Raw genomic sequence first — 12,170 nt, 5'->3', positions numbered from 1 at the left:
GCAATGGGAATGGTTTTAAGCAGGGGAGTCAAACTCTACTTAGATTTGTAAAAGATCACTCTGGGATGTTGTGGGTAGACTGTGTGTTGGATGGAACAAGACAACAGGAAGGAAGGCCAGTTAGGCAGCACTAGAGTATCCCAGGAAAAAGAAGATAATAGATAGCTAGAATTAGGGCCAAATCAGTAAGACTGAGTAGAAGAAGATGTCTTCAAGGGACAAACTTAACCAGGATTTGGTGATTTGCTGTATTGGGTAAGAAAAATGGGATGGTTAGATCTGACGTTCAGGTTTTTTCTTAAGAAACTGAACTGACCATAATTGGGCTTAACTAGTGAGCTAGAGAATGTAGGAAAGGAGCCTCTTTGTGGAGGAAGGTAGTGGGTTCATTTGGGGACATGTTGAGTTTCAGGTACCTTTGTGTTTAAAAGTCCATTAGAGGGGCGCCTGGGTAGCTCAGTCGGTTAAGCATCTGCCTTTGGCTCAGGTCGTGATCTCGGGGTCCTGGGATCGAGCCCCACATCGGGCTCTCTGCTCAGTGGAGAGTCTGCTTCTCCCTCTCCTTGTGACTCTCCTCCCTGTTTGTGCTCTCTCTCTCTCTGTCTCAAATAAATAAATAAAATCTTTAGAAAAAAACCAAAAGTCCATTAGAACACTTGTTTACATAGGATGAGAGAAAGAGTTGAACTTCTGATATAAATTGTCTAGCCAATAGCATACAGTTAGTTATTGAAACCATAGATGTGGATGACATTTCTCCCAGAGAACATAGCATAAGAAGAAAACAGGGCTTAAGACATCCTAACGGGTTGGCAGGAGATAAGCAACACAGAAAGAAGCCAGAGACAAGAGTGCTCAGTAGGGGAGGTGAGCCAAGAGAGCAAGGTGTCCTGAAAACAAAGGGACACCATTTCAAGGAGGGAGCAGACAGCAGTGCCAGATGCGCAGGATTCAGCTGAAAGGACTAAGAATGCTCATTGAAATTAGCAAGAAGGCAATTATTAAAGACTTTGAGAAAGGCAGTGGAGGGAGCCCAAGCCCGAGGACCGTGTGTGCATCTGCAGGCTGGAAGGAGCTCGGTGTGGGTATAAAAGAAAGGAAAGAGCCAGCAACTGGCTGGAGATGGGGGTTTGAGAAAGTGGTTCAATGTTTTATAAATGCAGGAGAGATGGATAATTTGAAGACTTGTTGGAAGTGAAGATAATTATTAGAAATTCACATACAAAATATTGACCAGCTTTAAAAACATCACAATGTAAAGTCTTTAAAGATGTAAAATATGGTGTCCCGATAAGAACACACGATCGTTATAAAATTGTTAATGGATTTAAATACACTTAAGGATGTAAAATGATTCCAAGAAATTCTGAATGAACCCCATTTTAAAATATTTTTTAAATCACATTTAAAAGATTATCTTTTAAATCACGGCAATTTTAGCTCTTGTCCATAGAGATCATACTCTTTAAATAATATATATCTTTGGATGGTTGGTGGTAGAGAGAGCTTCTTCATTGAGGCTGGCTGGCGGAGTCGCTGGAGTCCCATAAGCCTTCGAATTTTTAACCGACACAAATGCTTTAATGAGCAAGGATTCTCTAAAATGTTGGGAAAAAATAAGCAAAAAATAAAAACAATATTAGTAGATTAACCTGTAAGATACAGACTGTTTTAGAATAACATTAATAGTGTCATTCTGAAAAACAGGTATGTACCCATTAGCAACTAGCGATTTTAAAAGAAATTCAAAGTGTAATTAAGCATCCCAGACCCCTCCTCCAGAATGCAGTCTCCATGAAGACAAGCATTTAGCTTCTTCCAGTGTCAGGAAGAGCCTGGCTCATGGTGGGTGTTCAGCCAGGATATGTTAAATGAATGAATGGAATTGACTTAAGAAAGCAAATGCTCTCCTATTTATGTTTTAGAATTGAGTACTATAGAGTTTTATTTATTTACTTCCTCTCTCGTCTACCAATCTTTCTAATGCATAATTATCCAGGAAACGCGATAGAAATGATTCAATCTTAGGTTTGTTTCAGTGTCTGACACCAAACATTTTATATTAAAAAAAAATCTAACATTATTTAAATATTTGATATTAGTCTTTATTCTCAACTCTTACTTTATCTATATTACAACACTGACATATTATCCCAGCAGTATGAGCTAGTGAAAAACTGCTTGGCACTTTGTAACCACTCAATAATATGAACTATCACTCAATTCAGTAATAAAAGACATCACATTTCCATTGCCTTTGTGATTATAAACAAATTATCTTCTTAAAAAATTAGAACAATGGGGTGCCTGGGTGGCTCAGTCGTTAAGCGTCTGCCTTCGGCTCAGGTCATGATCCCAGGGTCCTGGGATCGAGTCCCACATCAGGCTCCCTGCTTCACAGGAAGCCTGCTTCTCCCTCTCCCGCTCCCCCTGCTTGTGTTCCCTCTCTCGCTAACTCACTCTCTGTCAAATAAATAAATAAAATCTTAAAAAAAAAAACAATGTTTTTCAAAAACTATGGAGGCAAAATTATTGTTACTGAAATAGGCAAAATAAGCCCATCTTTTTAAAAAAAATTACATTTTATTTTCTTCTTTAACAAATATATGGCCTTACATATGTCTGGACGAATCCTGACATCCAGTGGTTAATCACACTCACAGCATTCAACTGACTTCCACTCCAGTTGCATTAATGGATGACTGAAACAATATCACAACTTCCTGGTCTTCTTCTTCCTTAGATCGCCTTTCTACAGTTATCAGAATTGGTTATTCTTTTGTAATAAAAACACATGGACAATTGATTACCAGTTAGAAGCAAACTCTGTTCTGCCTATGACAGGAAGCACAGTGCTGTTGGAGAGAGTGGTTTGAAGTAAGATAGACAAGGATTCAAATCTTTGCTTTGTTGTTTTCTAGGTCTGTAACTTTGGGTAATTTGCATATTTAAGACTTCTGGGTTGTTGGGGTTTTTTTTTTCCTCTTATAATCTCCAAAATGTTTTAACCTTTTTATTGCAAAATAAAATATAAAGTAATGGGGCGCCTGGGTGGCTCAGTCGTTAAGCGTCTGCCTTCGCTCAGGTCATGATCCCAGGATTCTGGGATCGAGTCCCGCATCGGGCTCCCTGCTCGGTGGGAAGCCTACTTCTCCCTCTCCCACTCCCCCTGCTTATGTTCCCTCTCTCACTGTGTCTTTCTCTGTCAAATAAATAAATAAAATCTTTAAATATATATATATATAAAGTAACTACATACATGCATAGCTTCATGAATTATTATTATTAGTGATTATGAGATGAAGACCTTTAATCACCTGCCAGGCCATGAATAGAAGAATTTCCCCAGTCATCCAAGAATTCCCTCCATAATCCATTGCAATTTTCATTCCTTCCTCCCCTATAAGTTACCACTATTCGGACTTTTATGGTCATCTCTATTTTTTATTTATTTTTTTAAGATTTTGTTTTTTTAAAAGTGATCTCTACACCCAATACGGGGCTCAAACTTACAACCCCAGATCGAGAGTTGCATGCTCTACTGACTGAGCCAGGCCAGCACCCCGGGTAATCACTTCCTTTAGAACTCCAACATCTAAGTGTTCTATCTCTATGCGATTGTATTGACAATATATATATTTTTTTAATCTGTTAGGACCTTTAAGTCTCTTAATCCACAGGTTCTTTTCTCCATCCCTTTCTCTTTCCTTCAATTCATCTTTGAAGAACCAAAAAGCCCTGCATTTTCCCACAGCCTAAATTTTGCTGATTGATTGCCTTTTCATAGTGCAGCTCCATGTTTCACTGCCATTTCTATTTCTCACAAACTGATGGCTGGATCCAGAGACTTGAGCAGACTCAGGTTTGATCTCTTTGGCAAAACTATAGCTGGTGCTATGTTCTTTCATCAGGGGCCACATAATGAGATATTAGGAGCAGCTGATGCTCAATGATTATGTCCATTAGTTGACTGGGGGCTGCAAAGTGGTGACATCTATTTCTTTTTCATTTATTATTTGGAATACTTTTATAAAGAGACGTCTTTGCTCATCTACTCTTTGGTTACTAGTGGCACAAATCATACAGGTAAGGCAGAATAAAGGCTCAAATCTTTTCCTTTATCAATTTTCAAGATAATGAATTGATTTTCTTATTCTCTAGAGCAGACTGATTTTTTAAATATCATATTTGAGCATATTTAGTTGGTTTCAATTCACTAAAATAATTACCCTTTGGAAGCTGAATTGTCCCATCTTTGGCCAGTAGGAGCTTCTTCAAGTTGGCTCCTAAATTCTATTGGCATGCTCTGGTAGACAGTTTCTTTGCAATGTAGAATGACAGATATTCCAGGCTCATCTTGCACATTCCTTCCTGAGACCTGAAATCATGCTTTCTTTTTTTTTTTACTAGGAAATGGTCATTGAAGACCACAGTCTGGGGATGTTCATCGCTGCTCAGTTTGCTATTATTTCTAAGACTTTACTGTAGACAGACAGACATACCCAGGTAAAATAGCTTGAGTTCATATTGATATTTCCAATTCAAGTTCAGGACTACAAGATTTTTCTTTAACCTATTACATCTGTATTTCCTTTCTTCCACACTGACAATCCTTTGTATTCTCAAGGATACAAAGAATAATAGAGTTAGAATATCCCACAATCACTCACTTACTGAATGCCTCTCATTCTCAGATAACAATATTAATATGATGCCACCACCATATAATTTGGTATCTTTAAAAAATGTTTTTGTGTGTGCTCTCCCCATTTTAAAATATTTGTGTCATATGCACATTATCTGACCATGCAACCCTACATATGGTATCTCCTCCCTTTTAGCTCACACTTGGTCTTGGTCTTCTGTCTAATGCTCAGTACTAGTCCTTATGTCATTACTTCTCCAGTTATTTTGGTTTGTCTGAAGCTCATTTTCTAGTGGATTCTTCAGAAGGCAATCAGAGAAACAATATTGTCTGAGGGAATCTGATTTTTTCCCTCATAAGTCAGTTGTTCTTTTTGCCTACATGATTAAAGGACATATTAATTTGTAATTTGTAGCTTTGCCTTTTCTTTTTATCACAGATTTTTTTTGTAATATAGGTTTTTGTATTTGTTTTGTTTCCTCAATTTGGTTTTCCTTTTTAAGGAATCCTGTTGTTCATTTCTTCACTCTTTATTGCCTGTCTTCAATGTCTGGCACTGTCTTTCAAATCCTTTGATCTATTCCTTCATTTCTATTTTATTTAAACGTTTTTCTTCCATTTCAGCTTCTGTTTCTCTGAAGATATTATCTATTGCATTATTAGTTCTTGCTTTCATTCTAGTTCAGTCTTTAAATTTGAAATTATTTTTTTCTTTTTATTTCTAATTCTTCCCTCAGTTCTGTTACCTCATTTCTGAATTTTTGTAATTCTGAACTTGTATTTTTTCATATCTTGGATCATCTTCCTTATGCCGTTTAGCTTGTTTTGAAATGAAATTTTTAGTTTTCATCTGTTCTAAGGATATGCTTTTCTGGTGTGCTTTCTGGTCTGTGGGGATGTTATTCTGTTCCTCTTTCTTTATTTTCTTATAATAAATTTATATGAGACTTGACTGTGATAATTTTCTGTTGCTCATTTTGATGTGACGTTGGTTGTCCTCAAGTTTTAGAAGGATACTTGGTCCAAGACAGCTCTTCTGACTTTACAGAACTCCCTATTCTGTTATCTTCTAGTAATGATCCAAAATAGTGGCTTGCTGCCTGAAGTTGCCTTGTTCTCTTTGCTGCCTCTCCTTTTATGTGGACTTTCTCATGACTCTGTCCTATGGTTTCGATTTTATTCCCATTGCGGGCCGTGGCTCAGAAAGGGAGCCTTGACAGGTCAGCTTCAAGATTTTATAGGGTCCAGGGGCTCCTGGCTGGCTCAGTCAGTAGAGCACGTGACTCTTGATCTTGGGATGATCGTAAGTTCAAGCACCACGTTGGGGATAAAGCTTACTTAATAAAAAAATAAAATAAAGATTGGTTCCCAAATATTAGTGAGCTTCAGAATCACTTAACATCTTAAAAAAAAAAAAAAAAGAAGAAGAATTTATAGGGCCCAGATTGTTTTGTAATTGCCTTCAGCCTTAGTTTTGTATTTATAGTATGAATCACTTTTATGACTATAACTGAACTTTAAACTAGAGAATAGAAAATGGCCTGCCTATAAGACAAACTTTTGTTAAGAATTTGTCAATAAACACCTGAGAGAGAGCATATCAAAAAGGATAACTCTAATTCATTCCATTCACTCATTTACTCAGTGTTTATTATTTACTACTCACTAGGTATCATGCAAAGCCTTGAGAATACAAAAATAAACAAAATAGATGCCTGTTCACATGGAGACTACAGTCCAGGTATCTTAGGGTATTATAAGAGTAACCTTTTAAAAAATGAATTCTAGCCAAAATGGTAATATAGTTTTAGTAGTACTCATTACACAATTAAAGAATTGGAAAGTATCAAGAAAAGCAAAAAATTAGCATCTTATATCAGAGGAAGTACTAAGGATGATTTAAAAACCCAGATAATTATGAAAATGAAGTAGCACTGAAAAAGTAACAATGATGACATTGAGAGACTTCACCTATATACATTCTTCAGGAAAAAAAATTCAAAGGCAAAACCCTTTTTTTTTTTTTTTACCTAGTATTTGACGGATTTCTGGCCATTCTCTCTGTACTTCTAATGCAGACTTCAGCTTAGCACACAGAGGAATATAATCCATGTAATCGATTAACACACGAATAACGCTGCCTACCAAGTGTTTCATCCAAGGAACTGTAATAAACTCACAGAACTGAGAGAATTGATAAAATTTAATTTAGTAATACATTTATTATACTATGTACATAAGCACTCAATTTTGTTATGAAAAATTACTGTCTTTGTCTTTTTACAGAAAATAAAGTACCCTCCTTGTAATGAACGAAAAAGAAAAATAAATTGCTTGTATCTGTGAAACTATGAGCCCTGAAGCTATATGCAGGACTCTGCTGTTATTGTAGTCAACATAACCTGGAAGAATCGTGTTTCTTTCCATGATTCTTCTTTCCATGTTTCCATACCCAATATTCCACCAAAGAAGCATAAATTATTAATTGCATATATTTTCACATGCTTCCACATTCAGTTTCCAGCTCAAGAAAAAGAAGAAATCTTGTTTGCCTAGTTTTATGCTTATATCCCCATATTATTGCCAACCCAAATTCAAGAATAAGAAAAATATGAGAGTTGATTTTTCTTTTCTTGTAACGTCCCTAAATGAGCAAATGTTAGGATGCTGACCCAACAGGAAGAAGAAAAGGATGTAACTCACCGGGTTATCTTTTATTACACAAGATGTCCACCCCGGTAGTACCTCTTCTTCTATCTCTGACCACACAAATGAATTTCCAAAGATGTTCCCATGCATGCACTCAAAGCACATCTCCACTTGGTAGCCATTATTCAGCAACAGGCGCAGCATCACCTCGTCATTTAGGGCATATTGAATGGCACTGGGGAAACGCGTGTCATTCACGTGCATAAAATAACAATTGACGTTAGCTCCGTGGGAGAGAAGCAGCCGGACAATTTCATGGTTATTGGCCCTCACTGCCACAAGCAGACAGTTGAGGGGGTCTAGGTTTGGGTCTGCACCTGCAGCCAGGAGGACTTCTGTGCACTGGATGTCATTGTTAGAAACGGCAAAATACAGCGCCGTCTTCCGTTCGTCATCATAGCTCCCAGAAATGTGGTCCGCGAGCGGGGCATTGACATCAAAGCCACTTTCAATGAGCAGTTGGAGGCACTGCACGTTTTGTCCATCTGCTGCGGAGTGGACTGGTGTTAGCCCGCTTTTCTGGATTGCATTTTTGGATGTTACTGGGATAAGATACTTCAGCGCACTAAAAAAAAAAAAGAAAGAAAAAAAGTCAAATACCCTCATGGCCTGAAGAAAATGAAGAATTTAAATAAACCAGCTTCCTCACCAGACAAGTGAATGCAGGTTGTTTACTTTCTTTTATTTTCTCTAGATAACCTCGTACAAAAACATGTAATATTTAACCTTTGTCCATTGGCTGACTACTTAGTTTAGTATAATCTAGTTTTGTTTTTAGTTTCCCATTCTAAATATTCCCGGGGAACATGCTGGAGGTCCTATATTTGGTCCTAGAATTGTGGTTCCTCAGGAACCCTCCCCGTCTTCCAGTCCTTTTCGGAACAACATGATACTTATAAACAACCAAAGCTATTTAGTGGAAAAAATATAAAAGAAAGATAGGAGCATCTGATGCCATAGAAGAATGCTTCATAATCTTGACCATGAGAATCATGGAGTCACAGGAAGTGACCTTGGACATTGCTCAATCCAACCCCTCATTTAACAGAGGGGCAACAGGAAGTCTGCAGGGGTGAAATGACTTGTCCAAGGTCACACAGTTGGATGTGGAGCAAGGACGAGGGTTTAGGCCTTTTGAATTCTCATTCCTCACTTCTCTTTCACTGCTTCCTGAGTAGTCTATGTTTCAGGAGTGGCCACGCACGTCCTGCCTGCTTCCATAAACTTGCAATTGAATTACCAGCCACAAAAAAGAGTATTATTCCATCAATCTTTATCAGTCCAATGGGGATAACTAACTACAGCTTATGTTTCTAAGAACCTGTGATAAACAGTTGTGAATTTCACACTTGACCGAATAACTAGACACACATGAGAGCCACAGGCAAGGAAAACTTGATCTCTTGTGCCTAATTCAGAGCTACCATGTGTGAATTTATGAACGCTGGGAGTAAATCCAGGTAAACTTTAACAACATGTCACTTAGCGTCAATTATGTGTCATTGGCCACTTAGCCAATGTGGCCACTGCAAATGATAAAGCCTAATGATTTCAAAGTTTTTAAACTTATAAAATATATTTAATTGCCTAAAGCTGTCCTCTTACGGTGGGTAGCTTAATATAGTGATTATAGACTTCAACTGATGCGTTGATTGTGGCACATACTGTGATTTAAAAATCTATCCAACTTTTTTTTTTTTTTTTTTGAAAAAAAAAAACTGAACTTATAACAAAACTTTTCTAGTCAAGGATAAATTTGACATCATATCATAATATCTGTAGGTATTAGTAAAAATGGGAGTAATACTGGTAATATTGTCACAAGATCCTTTGCCAAAGGCAAAAGTTTTAGAAACCCTGTAGCCTTTTGTTAAACACATTGAAAAACAAAACAAAACAAAACAAAACAGAAAGGCGTATTTGGGTGGCTTGTGAAGAATGTTCGGTTGTAACTTACTTTTTTCTGAAAGAAAAATTTTTTATTATAAAAGTAGTATAAGGAATGTTCCCCGGACCAGGGCAGTTAGGAATAACACGTGAAATTTCATGAGGTAGGTGAGAATAAAAAGAAAGGGAAAAAATCAAACCAATATTTATACTGTCTTTTTCTTTTCAGATTTTGGGAAGTATTATATAGACAGACTTGAGACTATATACAATTTTGTACTTTTCAGCTGAAAACGATCATCTTACTGTTACTCACAGGTAGTGTCCCTCGTAGGCAGCTCGGTGTATTGGAAGATGGCCTGCTCTGTTGGGTACATTTCCACTTGCTCCGTATTCCAGCAGGAGGGAAAGGCAGTCGGGATTGCCGCCTCCTGCTGCCTCGAACAACACTGACGCCCCATCATCCGCCAGAGCAAACACATCACCACCTGGCGATATAAAACATATGCCATAGCGATAACTGGAGTTATCATGAAATCGTCAAGATAGTCCCCTTAAAAACAACCTGTTGTTTTCGTTTCTGGCTAGGACTTAAAAATATAGGATTAAGGACGTCTGTGTTCTCGGTTATTTTCAATAAACAATTATGCGTGCATGTTTTGTTTTATTAGCGAATCTTTGCATCACAACAATGTCTGAGAAATCAACAAGTCAGTTTACGCTGTAGACAAATGCTCCCAGGGAAAGGGGTAGTTAGCTTTTCAAATTTTTTTTTTAAGAGTTTATTTATTTATTTGACAGAGAGAGAGGTCGAGAGAGGGAATGCAAGCAGGGGGAGCGGGAGAGGGAGAAGCAGACTCCCCACTGAGCAGGGAGCCGGACATGGGGCTCGATCCCAGGACCTGAGCCGAAGGCAAACGCTTAACCGACTGAGCCGCCCAGGTGCCCCAGCTTTTCAAATTAAACGACAACGTTAACCCTCTCTTTCGTTTCAACAACTGCCCTCTAGGTGCTGTGTGTGACCCAGCAGAAGGTCCTAAAATGAATAGATACGACTTCCTGAAGCAGCTCACAGGGGAAATGAAACAAAATATCAAAGAACACAAACCGTGCGACATTCATGTGACATCAAGACTAAGTAGGAGTCATGATGTAGAAGGAGGGCTGCGTTTGAATTCTGGCTCTGCCGCGGCTGGGAGAGCCCGGGCAAGCTACTTTTACGAATATCCATCTCCTCGTCTGTAAACTAGAGTGATGCTGCTTATTTCATAGGGCTCAGATGACAATTAAATGGGGTTGCATGGGGGGGGACTGCCAAAATGTTAGTCTTTTCTCCATAGAGGATCCTTGAGGGAGCATGTGGTGCTAGCCTTTATTTACACATGGGGAAACTGAGGACCGGAAGTTGTAACAAGGCTAGGGTTGGACCGCAGGGCGGTGGTAGAAGCCAGTTGAAGAATTTGGCCTCTTAATTCTCGATTCAGCCCTTGGAGGGCTCAAAGGAGGGCTCAAAGGAGGGCAAGGTCACAACCTGTGCGAGAATCAAGAAAGGCTTTAGGGGGGAGGTGTCTCGAGAGAGCGAGTTCTGTCGGCGAATATTCCAGATGAGGGCAAGGGCCTGGCGCAAGCGCAGACGGAGGCAATGCGGGTATAATACCCAGAATCCTGCTGGGGTCGTGCAGCCGGGGTACAGGACGCACGTTGAGAGCAGTGAGGGACAGACCCGGCAAAACAGTTCGGGATGATGCAGTGGGGCCCTGCGCGTGACTCAGAGGCAGTGGGGAGCTGCTGAGCGTTTCCCGAGTACACCGTTGGGCTCGAGCCCCCGCAGCTGGCCTTCGGGGAGAACAGCCGAGTTGCAGCACGTCCCCTGGATCCTCTGACGCGGAGCCCGGCAGCCCGGAAACGGGCCGAACGGTTGGGAAACACGTGGTCCAGGGAAGACGTGAGGAGCCCGCCCGGGATGCAAACCAACGGCGCTGTCCCGGTGCCAACAGGTGGGAGACACCCGCGGGACTGGGCGGTTGACTGCATTTGGAAAGGAAGGCGATGGAGGGCGTAGAAGTCAGCCTGGGCCTTCCGTCTTGGTTGAGAGCGATTCTGTTGTCGAAAGTGTGAAAGAAGGGACGCCTGGGTGGCTCAGTCGGTTAAGCGTCTGCCTTCGGCTCAGGTCATGATCCCAGGGTCCTGGGATCGAGCCCCGCGTCGGGCTCCCTGCTCCGCGGAGAGCCTGCTTCTCCCTCTGCCTCTCTCTCTCTATCTCTCATGAATAAATAAATAAAATCTTTAAAAAAAAAAAAGTCTAAAAGTGTGAAAGAAGAGAAGTCCGCTTCGAGAAGCTCACCAAGTGTGAGGCCCTGGCGAGCCGTGTGTGCGAGGCCGGCCGCCGCTGGAGAGCGCAGCCGGGCCGGCCGTGCAGACGTGCAGGCCGGGTCGTAGAGGGTGTCCCTGAGTCGCGGAGGAGGCGCTTTCCGGGGGCTCCGGGGGAGCCGGGTACAAAAGCCTGATGCCCAGTTACACCCGGGAGAGGAAGGGGAGCCAAGGAGGGCTGGAGAACAGGAAAGGGAGAGACGGGGACTCATCCAGAACGTGCGATTCCTTTGCACGTACCTCTGTGGATGAGGTGTTCCAGCACATCGCAGTGACCGTGCTCGGCAGCAACACCGAGCGGTGTGACGCCAAATCCGTCTCTCAGGTGCACGTCGCCTCCGTGGGTCAGCAGCAGGGTTATGATGTCGTTGCGGCCCTGTTTGGCCGCTTCGTGCATTGCCGACCATCGCTTGACGCAGGGCTGGTCAAGGTTGGTGTTGTGTTTAAGCAGAGTGAACACCATGTCATAGGAGCCCTTTTTCACAGCTGGAAGGTGATTTTAAAAAAGAATATCAACGTAGGCATATGAACCTGGATCCTTCAGATGGTATGAAGCGAA

At 40.7% G+C, this 12,170-nt stretch overlaps 1 protein-coding gene across 2 annotated transcripts in view; it reads right to left on the bottom strand.

The window, feature by feature from the left end:
- Positions 1–1,229: 1,229 nt before the first annotated feature.
- Positions 1,230–12,170, bottom strand: part of ASB15 (ankyrin repeat and SOCS box containing 15) — a 30,664-nt gene continuing 19,723 nt past the window's right edge. Inside the window, exons 7-11 of one of the 2 annotated variants that reach the window (XM_035021029.1) lie at positions 11,852–12,097; positions 9,558–9,729; positions 7,349–7,919; positions 6,676–6,829; positions 1,230–1,598 (exon numbers count right to left, since the gene is read on the bottom strand). In XM_035021029.1, coding sequence (XP_034876920.1) covers positions 1,426–1,598; positions 6,676–6,829; positions 7,349–7,919; positions 9,558–9,729; positions 11,852–12,097 — 1,316 coding nt within the window. In that variant the 3' untranslated portion in view covers positions 1,230–1,425. The remainder of the gene's footprint in view (positions 1,599–6,675; positions 6,830–7,348; positions 7,920–9,557; positions 9,730–11,851; positions 12,098–12,170) is intronic. The other variant, XM_035021028.1, reaches the window with a different exon arrangement.

Source organism: Mirounga leonina, unplaced genomic scaffold (assembly GCF_011800145.1).
Source record: "Mirounga leonina isolate KUSES-001 unplaced genomic scaffold, KU_Mleo_1.0 Mir_174, whole genome shotgun sequence".
NCBI classification, from domain to species: Eukaryota; Metazoa; Chordata; class Mammalia; order Carnivora; family Phocidae; genus Mirounga; species Mirounga leonina.
The sequence above is the reverse complement of the archived record's forward strand: the minus strand, read 5'-3'. Positions and strand labels throughout refer to the sequence as shown.